The sequence below is a fragment of the Salvia hispanica genome, chromosome 2 (genome assembly GCF_023119035.1).
Source record: "Salvia hispanica cultivar TCC Black 2014 chromosome 2, UniMelb_Shisp_WGS_1.0, whole genome shotgun sequence".
Taxonomy (NCBI): Eukaryota; Viridiplantae; Streptophyta; class Magnoliopsida; order Lamiales; family Lamiaceae; genus Salvia; species Salvia hispanica.
In genome coordinates, this window is record NC_062966.1 from 9,530,848 (window position 1) to 9,556,979 (window position 26,132).

Genomic DNA, 26,132 nt, shown 5'->3' on the forward strand with positions numbered 1-26,132 from the left:
TCATCTCCACAAACTAAAATCTTCAAACCTTTACGACTTGTCACTCTAGATATAGCAATATTAAGTTGTCCATGACTAAACACCAATTTTTTCAAAAATAATCCAACAAAGGGAATATCTTGGAACCTTGGGTTTATTAGGTTTGCCAAGACGTTCTTCATACCAAAAATCGCACCACAATGTGAACAGGAGCACAAAGCATCACCAATATCCCAATAATCTATATATAGAAAAAATAATTAATTTAATTCAGTTGCAATAAAATAATATTTTATTAAAGAACTAAACAAATTAATAAAAGGGAATAATCAACATGATAACAAATTGATACTAACACAATCTAAATAATGATAGAAATATACCTCCAGAAACAAATTTAATTCAGTCGCATTAAAAATAATATTTTATTAAAGAACTAAACTAATTAATAAAAGAGAATATTCAAATTGATAACAAATTGATACTAACACAATCTAAATAATGATAATTATATAGAGACTATTAAAATAATTATGTTTTGTAGTTTTATATAAATATGGAAAAAAAATTATGTTCATTTTATCATATACATTGTATATCATGTAAAATGAAATTTAAATTATTTAATTTTTTTGCCTTTTTTAAGTATTTTATTTATTAAGATAAGATAAGATGAATTCTACAATGTTTTAATGTATAATATTTTGGTGTCATTACGAATCATATGATTATATTTCTATTTAGTTTTTGTTGAACTATTCTATTTGCATTTGTTAGAACAGTTTGTTGAAATTTTTAATCTTAATAATAATTAAACTTATTTTGTATGTATTTAATATAAGCAAATTATCGATTATTTATTCATTAATATTGTCGTACAAATAAATCATCCATTCATTTGATTTCAATCAGTCAATGTATGTGTTAGTCTCAATCCTTTCGAAGTTCAATACCCGTCCGTCCACGAAATTTAGGATACATTGTGAAATGATATGAATTTTAATGTGAAATTGGTAAAATAAAAGATAAGAAAAAAAAGTAAGGGAGAATTAGTGTTAGTGGAATGTGGAGTCCATATTATTAGTAAGAGAGAAGGAAAAAAAATAAGAAAGAAGTTGTTGAAAACTTTCCCTTTTTAAATGTTCTCTATTTTTTTTAGACGGATGAAAAATTAAAAATACCATCCTTAATACTTAAGATAGTGATTTTGTCCTTTATTATACTCCCTCCATGCCACCACGAACAATTTGCATTTCTTTTTTGGAACGTTCAATGTAAAATGAGTCATTTTCCCTTTTAAAAAAATACTAACACATTTTCTCTCTCTTATTTTATTTTATCTTCAATTTTTTCTACTTTATTTTCTCTCATACTTAATTAACTCTTTGTAAAGTAGACAATTAAATACATCATACTCCGTATTCATCATTAGCTTTAGAGCATCCGCAATGGGCGGCTAGCGACCGGCTAGCCGATTCGTCGCGCTAGCCGAACCATTGCAATCGGCGAGGACGAAATCGGTGAGCGGATCGGCGTGGGCTCGCCGATCGCTCGTCGCTGGCCGAAGCGCTGCCGATCGGCTAGCCGCCATTGTGGCGACCCGATCGGCCAGCGATCGGCCAGCGCCGAATTTTGTTTTTGTTTTTAATTCTTTTTTTTAATTCTTTTTTTTTTTTTTTTTAATTCTTTTTTTTTTATTTTTGAAAAACTATATAAACGCGATTTTCTCTATCTCTAAATTTCTGTACAAGAGCAACATCTAGCGATGGACAACAACAACTAGCCCAATACAAAATTAAGACCTAAAACAAAATTAGCGAGACCCCCGTTCGGCTAGCGGCAAACTATAACAGATTCAAGGTGGCTCGTGTGTGGAAGTCCGGATTTTTTTTATTATGTTATTTTTATGATTTTTAGTTAATGTACTTTTTTTTATTTAAATAAAATTAATGAATTTTCCCGTATATATCTCGTAAATTTAATTTCGTATTTTAATCGTAATTTTAATTCCGTAAATGTAGTATATTTTGAATTATTTTTATTGCGGTGGCCTATGGCTGGCCTAAATCTGATGTGGCAGGTGGATTTTTTAGTGTTGCTGACGTGGCAGGGGAGAGAATGGCTAGACTATTGCTGGCCTATGGCTGGCCTAAGCACCATTGCGGATGCTCTTATACTGTTTTACTATGACACTGTAGTAGATAGAACAAAAGTAAATGTAGAAAAGTTCAAACATCAAGAATGAAACTCTTCAAAACAGGATACAAGGCAAGAGCAAAGGAATGGTCATAGAACTCAGTCCCATGATAGCCTCCCTCTCTAAAGTCTTCCACCACCATCACACCTTTCTCTCTCAACAATTTCACCAACTCCCTTTGGCGATCAATCAAGGGATCACCTTCATAGCCAGTCACCAAAATCCTCCACCCCTCACTCACAATCTTATCCACCTCCATTAATCCCTTAACAGGATTCGAGAATTCATGGTCACGATTAGCCCCAATCGGCAGCGCCAGATCCCAACCTATATCAGTCATATATAACGGGATTATCTCATTCTCCGCCAGCCGGATCTCCGACGCCGTCCGCTCCACCCCGCCAAAGAACGGCTGGTGCAGGATCAGCCCTCGGATCCTCACCGGCGCCACCTCCTCCACGCGCCGCGAAGCCTGCAGCCCCACGCGCAGCGCTATGTTCCCGCCCGCGCTGTTGCCCATGATGTAGCAGTTGGAGAGGTCGGCGTGGTCGGTGATCCACTCGTCGCCGGATTTGAGCCATAACAGGGCCTCCATGCAGTCGTCGTAGGCTGCGGGGAGGCGGTGCTCCGGTGCGTTGCGGTAGTCGACCGACACCATGAGCGCGTGGAGGTGGAGGGTGATCTCGGAGCAGAAGGTCTGGAAGAAGGATGAGGCTGCGCTGGCCACGGTGAAGCCTCCGCCGTGGAAGAAGAGTATGAGTGGAAGCTTGGTGGAGGATTGGAGTTGGGATCGGGGGAGATAGAGACGGGCCCACGTGTTGTTTTGTGGATTGATAGGGACGTCCTTGGTGAGGATGGGAACTGAGAGAGGTGGATCGGGGCAGGCCGGCATGTCAGGAACTATTGGGCCGATGCGTGTGATGGAGCCATCGGAGTTTTTCCTGAGGCCCATCTTGGCGTAAGGATCGGAATCGGAAATGGCATGGGTTTCTGACATTGTTAGTGTCAACTTGCAGGGGTTATCTTATCCTCTAGTCGACGGATGGGAATAAATGAATGAGGATGAGATTATGAGGGTGAAGGTGAGAACTATATATATGTGATTAATTATGTAGTTGGAATATTTTGGGCTCGGGAACCAAGCACATGCAGTCGTGGAATGGGATTGGCAGCCAAGTAAATTAATATAGACATGGGAACCAAGCAAAAATGCAGTCGAGATTGGCAGCCAAGTAAATGAATACCCCATATACTTAAATACTCCCTTCCATAAATATCTTATTTTATTTTTGATAAATGTAATCCACATTTTACTATTTACTACTCTCTCCGTCCCCAAAAAATATGCACTTTATTCATCACAAATTTTTATGTAGAGTTAGTAAAGTAAGAGAAAGGTAGAGAAAAAAAGTAAATAAAGTATTGTTATTAGAGAATGGGTCTCACCTCATAGGAAATAAGAATAAAATTCCAAAATTGGAAACTGCATATTCTTGTGGGAGACTAAAATTAGAAACTGCATATTCCGGGAGATAAATGGATTAATGATATCACAGTTTTACACATTGAAAGAGAAATTTCAAACAAAAAATGAAAATGAGACCTCTTCAAAGATACATGTCGACTCGTCCAAAGTATTATCTAGTGTCTGGTAAAAATTTAGTGTGTTAACTAGATAGATAAAAAAAAGTAGGAGAAAGTGAGAAAAATTGTTCATTATTACTATATATGGAAGTGACTCAATTATGAAGGAACTTTCCAAAATAGATAAATAACTCAACTATTAAGGAACGGATATAGTATTTTTTATTTTATATATTTTTTTTTAATTTCAGGCCCAACTTGTTTAAATTTCTGTTTCCATCACTCGTTATTACTTTGACTCAACGTGTTGGAGCTCTATTCTAGTCGAGAGATGAGATAAATACATGTGAATCATCCTGCACAGCCGTTTGTGCAATTAATTTGGTTAATATAATAATCTTATAATTTTGCTTAGCATTCTAATGCTGAATTTTTAAACCCCCCAGTCATAACTCATAACCAAACAATTTTGAAATTCCTAAATACTTAATAAATGGTTAAGTCAAAAATTCAAAAGGCATTAAAGTTAAATCAAATAATTAGTCCAAAGTTAGGAGATAGCTAAGAGCAACTCCAAGGGAAAAAGGTAAATGAAAAAGGTATATCATGCTTATACCTTCTCAAAAAGTGCAATATATCTTTCTAAAAAGCAATCAACTCCAAGGATAAAAGGTATATAGAAAGGTATATCATTTAAAAATAAATAAAATAATAGTACAAGATGCATTAAAAAACATAAAGTGTAATACCTTCTCAAATACCTACCCTCTTGGAGAATGATTTTTTATGAAAAGAAGGTAAATATGGTGGTTATATGATTTTACCTCTCCATTGATGGAGAGGTAACGATACCTCTTCAAAATGGGAAAAGGTATAATACCTTCTCAAATACCTTTCCCCTTGGAGAATGATTTTTCATGAATAAAAGGTAAATATGGTAGTTATATGACTATACCCCTTCATTTACCTCTCCCCTTAGATGTTAAAAAGTCAATAAATTAGGTACCCAAGTCATTCATGATTCTTTCGAGTGGTACAGGTGCCAAATATAGAATGCAACAACAGTTTAACAGTTCGTACAAGAAAAAAGTGACTAGCATGAAAAAGTTAAACGCACAGACACAGAAACAAGATGATATAATGATTGGATCTGCAAATCATTATTTGAAGATTAAGGTACAGATCATACTTTTGGGTGTTGATTCTGGTCTGTTTGTTAAGAGGAGAACCCACTAAAGCAAATCTCCATTCCTCTTCCACCAATCCCTGCGATCAGACATTTGAACCCACAATCTTCTAGCTCTCTAATTACTTTGTCAACCACCGTTGCTGCTAATACTAGGTCATCTAGTCATGGAATTCACTTTTTCACATCGAAGATGTTAAACAAAAATAGGACAAAGCTCTGGATGGTATAGCACATAAAGACGGTGAACAATATAGCTGATCAAACAATGAAAAAGAATAGCACAAGCAAAAAGGATACGGGTAGGTAGTAGTGTGAGAACACAGCCTCCTCCACCAGCTCCGGTTAGTTTAGTGGCTAGCTTGTACTTTAACGTAGTTTTGATCACAGTTTCAATGGTGCTATGGCTGACCCCCATGCACTGGAGTAATCCCTGATTCATCTCCATCAGTTCCCCTAGTTTTTCCTCTTTCTCAGTTATAGCAAGATCATCAGAAACTGGTGACTGGATGATGCCAACCACCTCATTGCTGATCGAATCAACAGCTTTAAAAACAGAGGTCATGGCACTACCATGCCTAGCTGCCCTTTCTGACACACCAGCCACCAATGCTCTTGTATTTCTTCCAACTTTCGTGTTAGTAACGAGCATCTTCAAAGGCATATTTGTTTTGATATGTGTGAGTTCGCCAGACCTAAATTTTACTATGTTCCCTGTAATAAATTTTGTCAGCTGAAATAGTCCAAGAAAAATTTCCCAATGTAGCAAGTATTTACCGTACTTCAAAACCATTATGAGGTGCTTAAGTTCCTTTTAATATGTAGTTTGTAAACTTCACATTGTTTGGATGTTTACCTAATAAGGAAGCAGATCTCATATACAATCAGATGTTACAAGTCTTTTTTTTAGCTATGAAAACATGTGTAACAAATAAATCATCCATTCATTTGACTTCTATCAGTCTATGCATGCCAGTTTCAATCCTTTCGAAGTTCAAATATTAAAAATACTACTATCACATATCCCATCGTTAATACTTCAGATAGTGATTTCGCCATTTATTATACTACATCCATGCCACCATAAGTGATTTGCATTCCTTTTTTGAACGTCCCAACCTAAAATGAGTCATTTCCCCTTTTAGAAAAAAATACTACTACCTCTGTCACTGAAAATTTGATACAGTTTACTATTTCGGTCCGTCCCTGAAAATTTGATACACTTCACTTTTACCATTTTTGGTAGTGGACCCTATATTCCACTAACTCATTCATACTCACATTTTATTATAAAATTAATACTTTAAAAGTAGGACCCACATCCCACCAACTTTTTCAACTCACTTTCCATTACATTTCTTAAAACCCGTGTCGGGTCAAAGTATATCAAATTTTGGGGGACGGAGGTAGTACCATATTTCCTCCTCTTACTTTATTCTATATTCACTTTTCTACTTTATTTTCTGATTTTCTCTCATACTTACTGTCTCTCCACTTAAATCTTTAAATATCATTCTCTTAAATCTCGTGCCCAAAAGAAAAGCCTTGTTTATGGCAGGACTGAGGGAGTATATATTTATCACAATAAACATTTCAAGCAGTTTGACTGAATACATAGACACTAATCACATTCTGTACCTAAGACAACAATCAATCAATTGCTTCTTCAATACCAAGTTCTTTACCATCTTAGTGCTGAAGGGGTTATAAAGATTGAGGATATAAAAAGGAGAATGTTTACATACCAAAGGTGCTTACTGTATTGTCTATACCAGATGGCCTCCCATGGATCATCTTTTCACCTTCAAATGCCCATTTGTTTACCAGATCTAGTTCACTCTCCCCAAATGTTTGCCAACCTTGATGGCTAAAATCAAGTTTTGAAGAATCAGATAGTGAAAGGAGGGCAGCAGACAGTGCAACACAAAGGGCAGCAGATGAACCCAAGCCAGAACCTAATGGTAGCTCAGAAGTCACAGCAACTTTAGCTGGCTTATCGCTGATAACGAAAAAAAATGCAAGTAAATAAGATGCAGCAAATTCATGCTTAGAATAAGTATTAGAAACATTATAGAGCTCATTTGCACACCCATGAATTGATGTATATAGCCAAAGGAAAGCTGAAATTCCTGAAGCAAGTCCAAGCTTAGCATCTGCTAAATTTAGTTCTTCAACTAATGAAGCAATTGCTTTTGAGGTCTCTAATGAACACGATGAAGGTGAGGAAGCAGACTTGATGCCCAGTTCAGGCAGAACTTCCTTAAGCTTTCCAACTGGCCAAGAAAATTCCAAGTCCACATCCTTGAGCTGGAGTTTTAGTGCATCGTTGTTATCTAGAATAAGTATTTGAAACGTGAGAGAGGGAAAACATAAAAACTACTAGCATATAGTTATATCATCAAAATAGAACAATAGGTAAGCTGTTAAAAGCACTATATCAGAGAGCTGGATTCCATAATGGTGATACATATCTTTCAGCTATATCGATCGTGTACTTCCTCCGTGAATCAATATATTCATAAGGAACAGACCGAACTTCAGATATACAGTTCATCAACTGATTGATTAGGAATTAGAACTTTAATCATAAATAAACGAGGAAGCTCCAAACAAAGCTTAATGTAGATTGTGAAATTGATCATGTATAGCAACTAAGCACTGAGCTAATTTCCCCCAGTTACGGCCGCGTAAACCCCCAGCAAACACAACGTATGAGTTTAACGAAATAATCAAATTAAAAACGAAGGAAAATCAATCCGAAACGAACATTTAATAAACATTGGAAGAAGTAAATTAAAGTACCGTGGGGAGTGGGGAAGCGAAGGGAAACATAAGTGTAGAGATCGAGGGCGGCGGCGACGGCGGTGGATCCGTGAACAACGGCGTGCTCGCCGGCGAGAATGATTTTCCCAGGCGCTCTGGCTCTGACCTCCATGGCCATGGCGCTCTTTTAGGATGAATCGCCTCACCTCACCTAGGGATTTATTTAGCAGCAATGAGTGTGTGAATCAGTGAATGGCGGGCGGGCTGACAATGGCGGAGAATTCCAACTTTGAATGAGACCCCTTCTGGGTAGGTGGGGTTTGCTCTCACTTTATTAGGCGATCAATTCCTCAATCTCATTTCCACAAATCTTGAATCACATTTTTCGCATGAATCACACCCATATACCATAACAGGACAGGAGGAGCTCCCACTCATTACTCACAAGTCATAACTCATTTTGGCATTTTGCAATTCAAATCAAATTACAATTTCATTTTTGTATTATCTTTTTAATCTATTCTAAATACTACTTCCTCCGTCACGACACGTTTTTCTTTTTAGTTTGTTCCAACTAAGATGACACATTTTCTTTTACACTCAACCACTCTTTCTTACTCCTATTAAAATATTCATCTTTCTTTCTTTCTCTATATTAATACTTACATCCACCCTTTCTCTCTCCAATTAAACACTTTAACCCACAACTCCTAAAATCTCGTGCGACTAAGAAATGTGTCATCTTAGCCGGGACGGTGGGAGTAGTATGGAGTATATAAAAAATTTCATGATTAATAAATTAAAATTGAAACTTCTAAAATTACTAAATTAAAATGAGTAAAGGTCAAAAGTTGGTCCTAAACATATAGCCCAAATACGAATTTGGTCTAAAACATTCACTTTTTGAAAATCGGGTCTAGAACATTTGGAATCGTTATCGAAGTGGTCCTAAACATTTGAAATCGTTATCGAAGTGGTCCTTTTCCGTAAAAAATTAACTGTCAAAGCCTAATTACTGATATTTTATCTAAATTAATATACTAACGCATAATTAATTAAACAAAATTAAATATAAAATTAATAAAATGCTAAGAAATTTCAAAATCGACTATTTATCCCTCTTCTTCCTTCTCTTCCATCTCTCCTTCTCTCCGGCGCTCAACGTCGTCGCGTCTTTCTCTCTCTGCTCGCTCCTCCACAAATCGCTGTCATCGTGTTTCTCCGCATTGCTGCTGTCCGAGATCAAAACCCTCATTCCTTTCGGTCCTCATCTCTCTCTTAGTTTTCTTTCTCGGCGGTCCGGCGTTGTTATCTCCGTTGATGTTGTCGCTATTGCCGGAAGATGGTTTCGCTTCCGTCGCCTCTGCCTACTCGTTGTTAGTCGAGCAGTGTTGCTACTCCATGACCTCATCGTCGCTGCTCTTGCCTCGGTCCAACCCATTGTCATCTTCTCTCCGTCTCCCAGCTCAACCATCAATGCCCTCTCTTCTCTCCCTTCTTCTTAATCAATCTTACTCAAATTTATATTTTTTTCTAATCAATTTCTGTAACCTTAACTGTCCTCCGCTGCTCAACAATTCAATCTCTCTCCCCTTTAAATTTCTGCCACGGTACTTCCATACGTGTAGAGATGTTTGTGGTCAGTTTTGGAATTTCTTAGCATTTTATTTATTTTATATTTAATTTTGTTTAATTAATTAAGTTAAAAAAAATCATTAATTACTAATTAGGCGTTGACCGTTAGTTTTTTATGGAAATGGACCACATCGATAACGATTTCAAATGTTTACGACCACTTCGATAACGATTTCAAATATTCTAGACCCGATTTTCAAAAAGTGAATGTTTTGGACCAAATTCGTATTCTGACTATATGTTTAGGATCAATTTTGAGCTTTACTCGATTTAAATTGAACAATACATTTTTGTACCACATTTTTGTACTCCCTCCGTCCCACAAAAAATGTTACACTTTCTTTTTTAGTTTGTCCCACAAAAGATGTCACATTTTCTTTTTTGGAAAAAGTTCTCTCTCACATGAATATAAAAATTATATTTTCTCTCTCCATTTAACACACAAACAAAACCTTGTGTGTTTTTATATGCCTATTTTAGCTTGGGTTTTCCGAACGTCGGCGAATATTCTTGCCACAATTTTCGTCTCCTCAATCGTGTGTTTTTATATGCCTATTTTAGCTGCTTTCCTTTTTCTTCCGGCAAAGTTCTAGGGGTTCCATATCAGAGACTTCGTAGTCATTCACATTCACTCCCAACAACTAAAATGGATTGTTGTTTGATCCTGTCAACGGATAAGACATGATATCATTCGTCGCATCCTTTCAATTAGTTGGTTCAGTCAGATCTCTGCCATTTTGCTAAACATAATTTTCAAACTAATTTGAAGATTTTTTTCAAGAACAAAATTGCTCTCTACCATTTTGCTGAACATAATTTTCAAACTAATTGAAAATTTTCCGAGAACGAAATTGTTAAAATCGAGAATGTTAAAATAGTTTTCTTTAATGTACTGGGTTGGATCATTTTTAAGCTGACGGCATCTATAGTTACCGGACAATTAGAAAAAAGAGATTAATTGCTAATTAATATACATTATTTTAATTTAAATACCAATACTTATTACCACGGCCATTTTGTTCCCAAATAGCACACTTGAATTGAATGAGTATATGAATATCCACACTTTGATTAGTTCGTACCCGTATGTACCACAAAAAATGATCAGACTTTTCTTTTGGGTTTTCCAATTAAAATGATAATTGCTAAAATTAGAAATATATTTATTTTTATTTTATTTCTTCTTTCTTACATAACTTTTTCCACTTAACACACAAAATAAAGATGCATAAAATTACGTGTCGTCCAAGCAATAGGTCATCTTTCTTAGTGCGGAGAGAGTAATAAATAATTTAAAGAACTTTGCCGACTTCACCAAAATATAGAAGTAAGAGCATCTCCAATGGAAGCTAGCCAGCCAGCTAGCCGACCATTGCGACCGGCCAGCACGATTTCGGCAAGAAAACCGGCTAGCTCACACCGATTCACGCGACCGGCTAGCCTCCATTGCAGCCTCCAAAATCGGCTAGCGACCGGCTAACTGTTTTTTATATATTTTTTAGGTATTTTAATTAATTATGTAATTTTTTTTGTATTTTAATTTATTATGTAACTTTTTGTATTTTAATTAATTATGTGATTTTTTTTAGGATGTAGTACTTTTTTTTAATTTAAATAAAATTATTGCATTTTTCCGTATCTGTGTCGTAAATTTAATTCCGTATTTTGCGTGATTGTAATTTATTTATTTTTTATAATTTTGTTTATTGTGGCTAGTCTTAATGTTAGTCCAGTTTCTTATCGTGATGATGTGACAGGAGGAGTTTCTAGTCCTACATGATGTGGCAAAGAGTATTTGGCTAGGCTATTGCTAGCCTATTGCTGGGCTATAGCCATTGGAGATGCTCTAATAAATAATTTGATCATTCATTTTTATCTTCAGATTTGTGTTAGAATACCAAGTGTTGTATAGATAGTATTGGACTAATCGAGTCATATTCTAATGCTTATAGCACCCTAATCCAAAATCAAGATCAAATCTTCATCCTTAGATTTTAAAATGAGTGGATGAGATTAAATCTTACGAATCTCAATAAATAGTAGACAAAATATCAACGAAAGGGTAATATTGTCATTATGTTATCATATGATAATTTTCGTGAATATTTTTTTATATCAACATAGTGTATTACAAATATCAATAATATGACATAAGAATATCAACACTAGTACAAGAAAACATCAACACATATTTATTGAGATTTTTTGATGTATTTGTTAATAAATATCTGGTTATCAACATTTACGAAAACTAAAATAAAAAATATCAAATTTCATCATCCGAACGTCGTCGGAACAATATGCAATTGAGATCCCGTTGGAATCCTTATAAAATTATCTTTAATTTGATATATTTTTTGCAAAAAATAATTTAAATCGAGAGAGTTACGTAAATCTAAAGTTTTAAGATGATTTTAATGAGAGGAAATTGACATTAATACCCTCTAATTTTATTTATTAATTTTCTTAATTAAAAATATAATCCATGTGACATTATTTCGACCACTAGATCTTCTAATCTAATGACTAGGATTTAATTTTAATTTTGAATTACTAATTAGTTAGAAATTCATCACTCCCTGTACTAATCAACTCTGATTACAAATACATGTATTTTAGTATTTATAAAAATAAATTATTTGGTTCGTGAACTAAATGAAATTAAAATATATGTTTAGGGCTGCATGCACTTTTAGGCCCATTAAATTGGCCCCTTAAAGAACTCTGAATATAAAATTGGTTGATGACCAACTGCATGCAGTCAAGTCAACTAATAAAAGTGAGAGATGCATAATTAATTGGTTCCCTCTAATTAATAGTTTAAAATCATTATGAGCAGATAAATGAAAAATTATTGTTGACGCTTCAAAAAAGAAGAGGTCAACGTATAGAAGATTAGTTGCTTATAATTAAAATGAATGACTTAGTACAAGGGGAGGAAAAAATAAGTACTTTAAGAATTTGTTATTGGGATATTCTTATAAAGATGTGTTAGTAGGCATACTAATTTTGCACACAATACGAAAATACGAACCAAACATATAAGAATACAGTAATTTCGTATAAAATCTTATCATGTTAGTATATTTATTGTGTCGACATGATAAGACTAATAAATTCCTATTAAGTTTTATGTTTTGAACAGTCCGGTTGAGTCTAAAGTTGAAAAGCAGGTTTAGTTGGGTTATTTATATTTCAGTATATAACTTGTTTCCATGTATGGTATAGTTTATTTTTAATATTTTGGTATAGACGTGTTTTGAATTTAGAGCGAGAAATTTTTTCCACATAGAAAATGGTTAGTGATCACAAAATCATTGATTTTAGACCTAGTCCAGTTTCACCTCCCACCGAAACTAAACCAACAATCACAGAGTGCAATACATAATTAATACGCCCTCGTACCTAACGAAGATGACTCATTTTTTTTAAGAACGCAAGATTTTACGCAATGTTATTTTATATATTAATTGAAAATTGAATAAAAGTAAATATTATAATGTTTTTATTTTACCAAATGAGTTAACTCGTTGGGTTACTTTACTAAAATAGAGATAATATTATGGAGTAGTCAACTAAATATATTAGTAAATGACCAATACCTTTTCAAAGTAAACCACGATGTATCATGCCTAGTAGTATTTCGATCTTAAACATGAGTCAATGATCAATATAATAGTACACACAAGAGAAAGAATAAGTCGCTTAAAAATACTTTAATTACTTCCTTAATTCGAAACAATTAAAAAAAACTAATTAATCAGTTAATTTCCTGACATAGTTATTATAATATTGATCAATGACAGGATGAACAGCTAACAAATACTTCCACATTTCGAAGATCCGGATGATATATACTATTATTGTTTTGATGATTCTACTATGTATATATATGTACCTTATGTTAAAAATTAAGTTTAATATTCAATTAATAAATTTCATACAAAATTTTGTTTAGTACTATTATTTTTTATACAAACACTATAGTTTCGTGACCTTTTGAGAAATTCACCAAGGATATTTATTTTTCAATCATATGTATATGTGTTGCTTAATTTAAAAATTAATTATAGTTATTTACTATCTTTGTTTGTTGATCTCTGTGTTATTTAATCAATAAGTATATATCTATGAAATAAATTAATTTACAGTTGATAAAAATGGATGGTTAATTTACTTCAGAACTCATTCCCATATAAGTGATCCAAGTCAATATTGTTCATTGAAGTCGAAGCAATATTATGACTCTGAGTTTGAATTGGCTAACTTGATAATGACTTGCACCAATATAATCCAAGTAACTTAAAATTGTCCAAGATTATTGTGCCACATCACTTAATTTAGCTACGTTAACGTGTTCGATTGCTGACCTAAAAGAAAATTGTCGCGAGTAGTATACAATAATTTCTCACCTATACATATAGATAAGATGATTAGTTCGTAAACAAAGTAATAATAGTATATAATTTGAGGGCGTCTCTTTTCTAGTTACATAATAGAAAATATTAGAATTTGTCAAACAAATTCAAAATTAATCAATTCATCAAAATAAATACTTCTTAATAAATTAACTTGAATCGTCTTATCCATTCATTGTATCACGAGTCAAACCTTAATGAATTTTGTGTTAATTAGTCGCTTTTAAGTTTTAACAACGTAACAATAAAGTAAGATTTACAATAATTACGATTTCAAGAACCAATTTCAATGCAACAAAGTAATTTACACAAAACTTTAGAAATTAAATGAGATGCACCATAAATAAAAGTGCAAATAAACAATAAGTCAGATCGTAATCTTAAAAATATGATATGATGATGTACAAACGAAATACGCATCAAAATCAATCATTCTACATAATACTATAACTGATGCCTTCTCTCTTTTTTATCTAAGGAAGTTTTCTGACTTGTTTATATATGTAAATTGATCTTTACATATATTATTAATTAGATATCCAATCGAATACTCTGTAATCATGCATTATAGTAGCTAATTAATTCGTTGACGTGCTTGAACTAACATTATAATTATCATTGTAACTACTGTACTTACTACATATTAAAACAATAAATCAGAATATATAGATTCCTCATAGCAGCAAAATACTTATCATTTGACTTTACTCTGTGTAATCATAGTTGGCCTAATCATTCCCAATAAAACCGGACCTAAGCCAGAAATTTTCGGCGAATTTTAAGGTTGTAATTAAAATGTCATTCAGTTTTCTCGCATTGACCAAGACTAAGTAAACTAATTACCAATTATTCTCTACATTTGTGAGTATGTTTGTAAAATAAAATTATACTATGTCAATACCCGGCCAAAGCGTATGAGATTATGATTACAACATGTTTATTTTAATATGCTTAATTAAGAAATTAATATGAGCTTGATCACAACACGATTCAATGTTAGCTCAATATTATATTAGTTTGGTCATTAAAAAGATAGTACTATTAACTTTTGTTAATAATCTTTACATGATTAGGATAGAATCATCCTATCTTTTACACTTAAACTCAACAAAATAAGTTTCCAATAGGTTATAGGTGCCGATGTTTTGATAAAACGGCAAGGAACTTGTTTAAAAGAGCTCAAAATTAAGTTAATTTAATGAATAAATAAATGAAAATGTTAAATGTCTGGCCCATTTCTAAATCTAGAAAAATCAATTAAAGGGTTCCAAATTACAAGCCGAAACGCGTAAACAAGTGTGAAAGTCATAAGTGTAGTCAATTAATTAAGATTTAAGAGAACGAATTTACACGTGACGTGACACACACATGTGAAATGAAATGGGAAAAAGTATCAACAATTAATCCATAATAGAAATGAATGATGAATTTCGTTTAAGAGTAACACCGGCCTTGGAAATCCATAGAAAAGTTAGGAGCAAATGTTGACTTTTCACTTCATGTGCTTTAGTTTTCAAGTGTTATTCTCCAACTACCATCAATCTAGAGTTGAACAATGGAACTTGATGCCAAAATGGGATACATATACTTACTACATATACACTCTCTGTTTCTTTGAATTTTTTTTTTTTAAATGATACGGATTATTACACAATTAATCAAATAAGAGAGAATGGGAGAAAAATGAGTAAAATATAAATGAAGAAGAGAAAAAATAGTATGAATAAAGTTAATGGATTGTAAGATCCATTTTATAAATAGAAAATTTCTATTTATAAGAGATGGCATAAAATAAAAATAATTTTTTTTAAGAGACAGATGAAGCTTTATAAACATATTTTCTTATAGTCAAATAGGTGTATATGTATATTAAACATAAAAATTATAATTATAACAATTCTATATTTAGTGCATTTTAAAAATAAGTACTAAGATATGAGAATTAAAATATTTAGACGAGGGCTCTCAATTGACTCTTATTCTGGAGCGTTCAGCATATCAATTTTCTAGTAAGTAAATGGTTAAATATATCTTTCTCAATCAGAGAAGGGAATGACGAGAACGAGAGAGTAAAAAAATTAAAAAAATTATGAGATAAGTGCCTCATATGACACTTATTCTAGGGCATTCATTCTCTTACTTAGGGGTGGGAATATGGATACTGGGTATTAATAGGGTACATGATATACTCATTCCCGATCCGATACTCGTTGAGTATTGGATACACAATATCCAATCAAATGGGATTGAGTATGGGTTCGGGTAATGAAATTTAAGATAAGTCGGGTATTGGGTAATCCAATCGGGTATTGATATTACCCGAATACCCGATGTATTGTTTAGTGTAATTTTTAAATAGATTTAGCCATTTAGGGTTGTTAGGTATGGATAAATTATTTACTTGTAATTAATTAGATTAATTTTTTTCTAATAGTTATAAAAAAGTCAATCATCCGACTCTCAATTAAAGTGACTCTACTTTCATTCCCTCTCTTTCTTTCTTTAAGTCTCTGTATTCATTATGTTGCCGCCTACATGCTACAAATACTCTCTGTCGTTGCCTCTCGGTTAGTCACTACAGTTGACATTTTTAAGTTCATATAAGACATACTCCCTCCGTCCCACAAAGATAGTCCCACTTTGATCCGGCACGAGTTTTAAGAAATGTAATGAAAAATGAGTTGAAAAAGTTGGTGGGATGTGAGTCCTACTTTTAAAGTATTAGTTTTATAATAAAATGTGAGTAGGAATGAGTTGGTGGAATATAAGGTCCACTACCAAAAATGGTAAAAGTGAAATGGGACAAACTTTGTGGGACGGACGGAAATGGAAAAATGGGACAATCTTTGTGGGACGGAGGGAGTAATTAGCGTAGAAAACAAAATAAAATATTTTCAATGAATAAAGAGAATTTTAGCTTAAAATTTTTTAATAGAGTATATTTTTCATTCTTAATTTTTTTTATTAATTATTAATATATGTAAAGAGTCGGGTATTTGGATACTCAATTATCGGGTTTGGATACCCGTGGCGCGTATATGGGTGTGCGAAAAACATATCGGATATGTATTGGGTATGCATTTTGATGATTTTTGGTTTGAGTACCCGATTTTGTCGGATCGGGTACTCATGGATACTCGAATTCCCTCCCCTACTAGTCTCACTTACTACTATTATTCTTTTAAACATTCTTTTATTTTATTTTTCAAATTGACCTTTTACTACAATTTGTCTTTTACTGCAGTTTGTTTAATAATAGGTGGCGCCAACTCCCAAGGTGAAAAAGTCCGCTCGCTGACTTTGCATTTGTCTGTGTAAAAACAAAGCAGTAAAGAAAGAAAAAAAAGCGCTGTAGAGTAAACTGTAAAAAGGCAGGTGTGGGAAGGAAGGAAGGTTCTCGCTTCTCGGTGATTGTGTTGTGCTGTGATGTGCGAGTAGAAAATATAGGCCCCACAAACACGCCTACATTTGAACCAACTGTTTTTTAAACTAACAATTGGACAGAGTCGTGTCCCCGTCGATTTTCGATGATGATGGCCGCCTTCCTCTTCTACAAACTACAATACACTCTGTATTTGACTTTTACCATTTTCCCCCCAAAGGTACAATACGCCTCTCTCTCTCTCTCTCCTCTCATCTCCAATCAATCTATATATCTCCCTCCCGTACAAATTACTAGTACATGTTCCAGATTCCTTTTCTCTCTTCACCGCTGACCCACTCTCTGTTTCCCTCCGATTGGGCCAGCCTTTAATTATTGCTCAATCAGTAGCTATGTTTTTTAAGGATGTTTTGCTGATTCTGTTTGTGTGTTGGATTAGTTTTGGGGGCTCTGATGCCTACGGCCTCTTCGGCTTCGATGTCCACCACCGATACTCCGACACCGTCAAGGATTTCCTCGACGTCAGGGGCCTGCCGGAGAAGGACAGCCTCGACTACTTCGCCGCCATGGCCCACCGCGATCATCTCTTCAAAGCCCGCCGCCTCGCCACCTCCCCCGCCTCCTCCCCCTTCCTCACCTTCTTCGGCGGCAACGAAACTTACCGCCTCTCCTCTCTCGGATTGTATGCCCTTCTTATATGCTGCTCTAATTTGATCTATCTGTTTTGAGGGGCAATTGTTTGATTTGCTAATGCTATTGCTATTGCTACTATCTATCTGCCCTTCAAATGAGAGGTGGTTAGGATTTTGAAGGATTGCACCGAATAGAATGAGACCGATAATGTCTAGTTTAGACACACTCTTCACTTTCACTAGATTCACAAATTAGCTGTTGTAAGAATAGCATCTTTTCTTTGTGGAGATTTACAGTATTGATGACTTGGTTACCAATTTCATGCTCAATTTGCTAAGTTAGAATTTTAACAATCAAACTAATACTAGAATGTAGTGATGAGGGGACACAAGGCATTCTGAGCTTAATCAGAAAGTTCCAACACTTTTTTTTTTTTAATTGTTTGAATGCTTAGTAGGTGAGCTACAGCTTTATCTTGAAAACTGCTGATGCAACTAACTATGATATCTTTCATATAAATATTTAGGAGAGTAAACGATGTATGGTTCAAGTTGTTCAACTGCCTCTTTTTTTCTACAGAGTTCATATTTTTCAATTCTTAGTTTCATTTTTACAGAATTATAATGATAGAGCTGTAGTGATAAAATCAGGTGCTTTGTTGCTTTTTTCTTATTTTCCATGTTTTAACGATTTTTGGTGTCTCTATATGTATTTGCAGTTTGCACTATTCACTTGTTTCTGTGGGTACCCCAGCCGTGTCATTTCTCGTGGCACTCGACACGGGGAGTGACCTATTTTGGTTACCATGCGACTGCACGGATTGTGTACGTAGCTTGAACTCGACTTCAGGGAAGGTATGTTATTCCAAGTATTCAGAAATATCCACTTCAACATTATCATATTCAAAACCTACTTCCAGAGAAGTTGGGATCATACTATTTAACTGGGCAACCCTTACCTACATCAGCATTATTGCCTAATTCTTCCCGCTTCTTGATTTGCATGCGCATCTCTGCTCGTCATTGATTTTACTTTATTTTAATGGATACAGAGTGTGGAGCTCAACATATACAGCCCAAATGTATCATCAACTAGCTCACCCATTCCCTGCAATAGCACTATGTGTGGACGGAGACGAGGATGTGCTTTGAGGCGCAATGCTTGTGCTTACCAAGAAGTGTATCTTTCCAGTAATACTTCAAGTACAGGGATCTTAGTAGACGATATTTTGCACTTGGGAACGGATGAAAATCCTCAAAAACCCGTTAGCGCCCCAATTACATTAGGGTGTGTGTTTCTGTTTTTCACTACACTTGCTCATACTTCATTGTATTTTAAATGCTCTTTTTTGGTGTACTGAGACTGTAATTTTTCACAGTTATTTTGTATTAAAGCTTTAGCATGTGTCCTTGTTACAGATGTGGAATAATCCAAACCGGTGATTTTCTTGATGGTGCTGCTATCAATGGTCTATTCGGACTAGGTTTGGACAATATATCGGTCCCTAGCATCTTAGCCAACATGGGGCTCGCAGCAAATTCTTTCTCGATGTGCTTTGGAGGGCGTGATGGAGTTGGAAGAATTTCTTTTGGCGACAAAGGAACCCCCGATCAAAAAACAACTCCTATCAATGTTGATGAATCATCACAGTGAGCAGCCGAATTTGTTTCTGCAAACGTGCATTGATTTATCCTAGTTTCAGCTCCTAAGCTTGATCTCGCATTCGATTTCTGCAGTCCTAGCTATAATGTGACCGTGACAAATCTTGTTGTGGGAGGAAATTCCACCAAGATCGACTTCTCAGCAATCTTCGACTCTGGCACCTCCTTTACATACTTGAACGATCCAGCTTATTCTGTTATTGCAGAGGGTGTAAGTTATATATATGATACTACCATATTTCGATCAATCCTTTTTTTGAGCAAGTCTTGAAATAGTCTCTTCCTTTGCAGTTTGATTCTCAAGTAACTGAGCCACGTTACCAACCGGAGAGGAAGCTTATCTTTGACCACTGCTATTCACTCAGGTCAGTTGATTTAGTCGACAACCTCTTGGGCTACTCTACGTTTGATTTTTGGTCGTCCCTTGCCTCATTATTTCCATTGCCTGCAGTGCTACTCAAGATAGCTACTATGCTCCGGACTTGAACATGACGTTTAAGGGCGGAGCCTTATTTTATGTCAATATGCCAACTGTTGTGATTCCACGACAAGTGAGAAATCTACATTACATCAGATTAATTTTATGGAATTTTCTGTGAAAAATGCTAAAAACTCAACTCATTTCCAGGGTGGATATGCATTTTGTTTGGCTATTGTCAAAAGTGAGGATATTAACATCATTGGACGTAAGTATATCAGAATCATTTACTTGCTTTTGTCTTTTAACTGTGAGTCTGTGTTGCTGATTTGCATTTAGCTCTTCACGTTAAACTAAGAATTTGCGCGTTTTAAATATTTTTTTTATCTCTTGAACCTATTAGTCATCTATATAGAAGTGTTGTCCTTTTCTTCGCATTAACACTGCCTCAATTGTGCTGACGAACTCTATAATATTTTCCAAATCTCCCAGAAAATTTCATGACCGGCTACAACATAGTCTTTGATCGCGAGGAGATGGTCTTGGGGTGGTCGGAATCGAACTGTAAGTTTGGTTTATCATTCTTGCAACACTGCATATATTTGAACGGCCATGAGCTCGATTTGATAAGCATTTTCGACTGGTGATCACAGGCTATGATACTGGTAGTAAATCAAACACCCTACCTGTAGGCAAAGGCAACAAAACAAGTGATGCTCCTGCACCTTCCATTCTAAACCCGGAGGCCACGCCTGGCAGCAAAAATCGTTCTTCTACATCATCTACACAGCCACCCCTGCCAGCAGGGCTGCCTATAGGAAATGGAGCTGCTCGACTCAGTTCCATCGCTAACGGACTTATGATGGTCATCGCTTCGCTGTTTTTCTACCAATTCTGCATTCTTTCTACATGAGACATGCCAACCAACTACAAGGTTTTTCAGTCCCTTTCTGAGTATTCTGTTGACAAATATATACCACAGGTTAATTAGTTTGACATATTTTGTCAATTATTTGTTCTTTTTTAATTTATGTACATAGAAAAGGGATTGGACTTCAATAATTACACATGTATAATGGGTTGGATTCTGGGATGCTCTTAGAGCATTTTGTTTTTTCCTTTCACTATTGTATCTATTCAAATATTCTTGTACTATAATAATATGATTTTGTTTTGTTATTACTTGTTACTATTATTATTATTATAGAAAATTTGGTAAAGTATACACAAAATATGTAGACCTCATGTTAGGACCATGGCAATATATGTGACTGAAAGGTCCAAACATCTGCTTTCATGTAGTAACTGATAACCAAAGTGATTTCCTCCAATGTTAAAACTCCTTTAACAAGGGCACAAAGGAGTCATCTATCTTCAGCCTCATCTTCATCAAATATGTACAAGTAGGGCACAGCAGGTGTAGTAGGTTGACGAGTTTCCTTCTTCTCACTCTCGTCCCAGCCTAAATGCTTAATGTACACTTGATCAAAAGCATCCATGTTGAGCCCTGATGCTACAAACACTTCTAACTCTTCTACAAATCTCGCTGTTCTCCCTGTCAAAAATGGCCTCACCGCATCCGAAACTGCTACTCTAAACTCTTCTCGAGCCTTTTCAGCTGAGACGCTTGTCTTTTTCGACCAATCCCTGCAACATTCAAGGATGGGATTCATCCTGCAAAACACCTTGAGAAATTAAGATGTACAATACCTTCTTAACGAGTCGATGACACCAAGTACGTGATACATGATAATGTCAGCATCCTCCTCCTGCATACAGAGATGTATTCTCTCAAGGAACAGAGAACAGCAGCAGTAACTAGGGAACCTAAAAACTAACTAAGAAGCATATATCCATGTTCTTTTTCAGTTCCAAACAGTCTACAATATTTATTTTGTTTATTAATTCATCAATTAAGCTCCTATAAATTTAAATTCAAACTACGCAAATCAATTACAGTGGAGAGTTATACTCAATTCAGTTATCAAGAGAAGATATGGAGGATATAAGAATGAATACCTGCATTACAGCCTGAATTTCCCTTCTCAACCAGTCAGCCAGGAAATGATTTTGCCGTAGATACTTACGTAACTTCCAGTAAAGTGAAACCTTTAATTTTTCAGCAATATCACCTGCATCACATAACCCGGGTTCGTTCTCGATGGCTAATTTACCAGATTCAATAGAGCAATGAATTAAAAAAAATACCTGAGTCGGTGTAGTAGCATTTCAGCCTATATCTGTGAGCTTCTGAAAAGAATTCACTGTGAAACCAGAATAAACAATTAATTTGCAGATCCCATACATATAGCCTCAAACTAAACCAATTTCACCATACCTATTTTCCAAACTCTTGCCAACATAATGCCGTTGATAAGAAATTCCATCATATCCACAAATAATGGAGAAATTCTCTCTCTGAAGCAACATAAAAAGGAATATAGTTATAAGGTTAACAAAAAAAAAAAAAACAGACCCAAAGAGGAATACAGTAGCTATAAATTGCCATGACGTAGACAAAAATGTGTCGACAGACTGGAAAGAAAAACTATTGTTTAACCATACTGCATCAGTAGTTTTACCTTGCTATCCCGATTAAGATTTGCTAAAAAGGTTGTTGCATGAACTAGGATTTCAGTTCCATAGAAGTGAACACAAAGTATCAAGTGTGATGAAATTTGTTACAGAAACTTTCACATGATTTTAAAAGACAATCACATCAGAAAACATATATAGAATTTAATTAATATCCTTGATCAACTAATACCACTATCTAATGCTAAAACAGTAGTATATGGAAACCAAATATAAAGCTTACCTTGCACAAAGGACAAGCCATTGTTGAAGATGTACAAGACTGCACACGTGCAACTACATTGATCCATTTAACTATGCAGTGATAGCAAAATTTATCTGAAACAGTTTAGCTTAAACATAAATGGATAATTGAAAACCACAGTATATCTTCTTCATTGTAGATAAAGTCAGCATATTTATGAAGACAGCTTAAGCTAAAGGTTTAGACAGCAGACAGCGTCTTTCAAGAACTATGAGAGATTGTAAAGTTTCTGAATTTCACCCCATAAAACTATTTCTTTCATCAACATAGGAGTTAAAGGTCAAATGTTTATGATCTCACCAAAAAGTACTGAAGCATCTAAATGTCATAATTAAGTTTATTTATCACTCCATATAGAAACTCAATAGTTCCTCTTGAGATTTTCTACTATTGCATCGTCAAACTCCTTGTTGGCTTCTTTCTATTTTCCTTTCCCAAAAATCGAATCATCACTTCCTCCAATTAAAAATTACTATTAGAGAGAACAATTATATCGAATCTGCGACGAGCAGCTCATATTACTCGGACGGAGGGCAACAATCTGAAAGTAATTGCAAATCAACAATGGGAATAAAACTCGAGAATATAAAAAGGAAATATAGGTCATGACAACACCTAATAAAGAACACGCATCAAGAATGTGAAAAAAAAAATGAGTGGAGGAAGCTCAAAACAAGAAGAAAAATCAAAATTGAATATGTTGAGGAATAATATTGCGGAAAACAAATAGCAGGGAGGCTTACGGAAACACTGATCCAAATAGGATTCTTGAGTTGTTGGGGAAAGGCAAATAGGGCACGGGTCCGGGCTCGGGCTCGGGCCGGAAGAGGAACCAGTCAATCTTTCTTCTTCAGCCATCTCACATCACTGAGTGAGAGGGAAGCAGTCGCCAATGGTTTATTTCAATACGAATGAATCGATGTGGCTCACTAATTACATTAGTAGATTAATTCTTAATTTCATAAATTTGAAATTTGATTTGAATATACTTCCTCCGTCCCATTAAAGATGATCCACTTTCCTTTTTAGTTTGTCCCAACATGACTTATTACTTAAAATGGAAACTCTTTTATCTCTACTTTATCTCCCCTCTTACTTTACTCTCTTCATTTAACACATAAATAAAATAAAGTTGCATAAAATCTCGTGCCGTCCAAGAAAGGGGTCATCTTCCTTAGGACGGAGAGTACAATTTTTTATAACTATGTTTCCGTCCAAACCAAAATGCTCGAAAACGATAGTCTTATTTTATTAAAAATAAAATCAATCTATTTTCCTTGTACAGTATTCGTTTCTTCACTCCTCAAGACCTCTTTGCATGTGAACTGAACAGCAACATCCTTTCAAGAGTGTCTTTCCCCAGAACCTCATCCAGAGGCTCCGTGCTAATCACAAGCGAGCTTTCCACCAGAATACATAATTATCAAGGCATTGCTCATGTTGAAGCTGAGACTACAATCGGATATTCGGATCAATCTCGACTGTGTGTGTGAAGGTGTACAGCCATATCAGAGAGGATGGTGCTCGCGCTTCTTTCAGGAATATATAATCTTACCAACCTCGAAACTAAGAAAGAAGCAGCTCATATACATGCATAATGCACTTGCGCGGAGCCAATGTCAACTCAAGTAATTGGAGCAGCTCATATGGCAAGAAAAATTACTTTTCGTGTGTGCACGTAACGACATACTGGTTTGGAATCAAACAAGGGTGAGATCGAACAGATACAACACGTTTCCACATAAAGCCAGTCGCCTTCGTCCGTCCCTAAGTTTTAATTATTATTTTTTTAAACTCTGATTAATAATTATACTAGCATACTGTATCTGTTATCTACTAATTGCGGGGCAACAGAGTTTCACGTTTTCCTTATGTAATTGGGCATATTACTATATCCTTTAGTCGTGTTCATGTATGAGATTGGATTGAAGTTGGCTTCTACTTTTGTGGTATTAGATCAGCTGTGAAATAAACATACAACTGCATAAAATAGTGTACTCATGCTTTCTGCAAGACAATATACTACACATTCTTATAGTACATCTTTGACATTATATTTTCGCCCAATAATCTAATTAGATGCATGAAACTCATATGCCATCTTCCAGCATTCTGATTCTGATGAAAACACTTACAAACTTATCAATCAAGAAAATACTTCCCAGATTTCACCAAAACTTTTAAGAAATCAAATAGACATGTCGACACCAAATATAGCTAAATTCGCATAAGCAGTCCCAAAAACTCTTATCTTTCTTCTTGCGTACTGCTACAGATTGGGGCAGACCCTCCCTATATTGCTTCACCCTCAGTTTCTTTGACCCAGAAATAGTAAACAAAGATTGCTACACATATACCATTGGTGAAATAAAATGTGCTAAAACTGATAAATTGCGCCTTTAGTAAATCACTGCAATGTTTACCATAAGAAAATACTTGTGAAATTCATTTAGAAGTACTCCATTTAGCTTTAAAGAATACTAGTGTTTGGACACAATATCAATTCAAAGAAATCATCAACCATTTCTAACCATCAAACTTGTATAATCACTATAGACCTCCAAAACTTGAAGCATGAACAGCATAACACAACTACATTCAAGAAATCTCAAAAGAAGACACAGCATTTGCACATGGACCAAAACTCATCTCAATTATCAATAAATCCCTCAAAATACTCTTCCTTTTCTTCTTTTGGGGACCTTCTTCAAGCTCCCAAAATTCTTCAACCACACAGGAAAATCGGCCTTGGTGGAGACCAAACCCACCAAAACAGCACAGCAGCAAAACCCAAGAATCCAATCCCTAGCCCCTCTTCTCCACCCTTCCACGGAAAGCCCAAAAAGCACTAACCCTAAACCCCCAAAGAAGGCATCAGAATCCAGTGCCAATTCCTTGCCTACAATCCACCACAGTCCCACCGCCCCGAGAATTACCAAAATGCCCACCAATCCCAATCTCGTCTTCCTCCTCCTTCTCCAACCGTCAGACCCGCCCCGTCCGAAGCCGCTCCAGAACCCGTTCCGCCCTCCGTTTCCCGCTCCGAATTCCCTCAGAATTGAATCGACGGGCTCCGGCAGAATCCGGAGATGCGACGCGATGATGTAGGCCGATTCCAGCATTAGCTTGCCGGATTTCGAGATCATGCCATATCTGTTTCTCCTGTTTGCAGCGCATACAATTGCGGTTTTCCGCGCGGCAAAAATGCGATTGTGATGGACTGGATAATTCAGATTAGAGTGGATTTTGACGGAGTGATGGAGAAAATGGGGATCGGAGAGGAGACGGAGAGATGTCTGCATAGTTGCAGCAGCTGCTCTTTGCGACCGTTGTTACATTTGCAAAAACAATTTGAAATTTTCGGAAAATTGGGAATTTTCAGAGGACTCGATTTTCACCAAGTATTTTATGCGGAGTGGTTTACGAGTTGGAAATTG

At 35.3% G+C, this 26,132-nt stretch overlaps 5 protein-coding genes across 8 annotated transcripts; 1 reads left to right on the plus strand and 4 right to left on the minus strand.

The window, feature by feature from the left end:
* Positions 1 to 2,196: 2,196 nt before the first annotated feature.
* LOC125204719 (carboxylesterase 1-like) lies at positions 2,197 to 3,470 on the minus strand. Its single transcript, XM_048103434.1, has one exon. The coding sequence runs from the start codon at positions 3,171 to 3,173 to the stop codon at positions 2,208 to 2,210; it is 966 nt and encodes a 321-aa protein (XP_047959391.1). The 5' UTR covers positions 3,174 to 3,470; the 3' UTR covers positions 2,197 to 2,207.
* Positions 3,471 to 4,735: 1,265 nt separating this feature from the next.
* On the minus strand, positions 4,736 to 8,131 carry LOC125204219 (mevalonate kinase-like). The gene is made up of 5 exons (XM_048102813.1): positions 7,749 to 8,131; positions 7,036 to 7,279; positions 6,692 to 6,945; positions 5,247 to 5,660; positions 4,736 to 5,098 (listed from the first exon to the last, which is right to left on the minus strand). The coding sequence occupies exons 1-5, from the start codon at positions 7,885 to 7,887 to the stop codon at positions 4,977 to 4,979; spliced, it is 1,173 nt and encodes a 390-aa protein (XP_047958770.1). The 5' UTR covers positions 7,888 to 8,131; the 3' UTR covers positions 4,736 to 4,976.
* A 9,144-nt stretch (positions 8,132 to 17,275) lies between these two features.
* Positions 17,276 to 21,035, plus strand: LOC125205673 (aspartyl protease family protein 1). 2 transcript variants are annotated; one of them, XM_048104735.1, is made up of 11 exons: positions 17,276 to 17,364; positions 17,584 to 17,826; positions 18,496 to 18,631; positions 18,829 to 19,064; positions 19,196 to 19,426; positions 19,514 to 19,649; positions 19,730 to 19,803; positions 19,890 to 19,989; positions 20,067 to 20,124; positions 20,349 to 20,420; positions 20,510 to 21,035. In XM_048104735.1, the coding sequence occupies exons 2-11, from the start codon at positions 17,711 to 17,713 to the stop codon at positions 20,767 to 20,769; spliced, it is 1,419 nt and encodes a 472-aa protein (XP_047960692.1). In that variant the 5' UTR covers positions 17,276 to 17,364; positions 17,584 to 17,710; the 3' UTR covers positions 20,770 to 21,035. The 2 variants fall into 2 exon arrangements, with proteins under 2 accessions (XP_047960692.1, XP_047960691.1); XM_048104734.1 differs by lacking the exon at positions 17,276 to 17,364 and having other exon boundaries at positions 17,371 to 17,826.
* A 57-nt stretch (positions 21,036 to 21,092) lies between these two features.
* Positions 21,093 to 23,608, minus strand: LOC125205674. Of its 3 annotated transcripts, none has more exons than XM_048104737.1 (7): positions 23,439 to 23,608; positions 22,675 to 22,769; positions 22,195 to 22,274; positions 22,065 to 22,120; positions 21,876 to 21,988; positions 21,567 to 21,625; positions 21,093 to 21,503 (listed from the first exon to the last, which is right to left on the minus strand). In XM_048104737.1, the coding sequence occupies exons 1-7, from the start codon at positions 23,551 to 23,553 to the stop codon at positions 21,221 to 21,223; spliced, it is 801 nt and encodes a 266-aa protein (XP_047960694.1). In that variant the 5' UTR covers positions 23,554 to 23,608; the 3' UTR covers positions 21,093 to 21,220. The 3 variants fall into 3 exon arrangements, with proteins under 3 accessions (XP_047960694.1, XP_047960695.1, XP_047960696.1); XM_048104738.1 differs by having other exon boundaries at positions 22,675 to 23,236; positions 23,439 to 23,578; XM_048104739.1 differs by lacking the exon at positions 23,439 to 23,608 and adding an exon at positions 22,996 to 23,425.
* Positions 23,609 to 25,245: 1,637 nt separating this feature from the next.
* LOC125206239 lies at positions 25,246 to 25,997 on the minus strand. Its single transcript, XM_048105522.1, has 2 exons — positions 25,398 to 25,997; positions 25,246 to 25,287 (listed from the first exon to the last, which is right to left on the minus strand). The coding sequence occupies exons 1-2, from the start codon at positions 25,995 to 25,997 to the stop codon at positions 25,246 to 25,248; spliced, it is 642 nt and encodes a 213-aa protein (XP_047961479.1).
* Between the last annotated feature and the right edge of the window lie 135 nt (positions 25,998 to 26,132).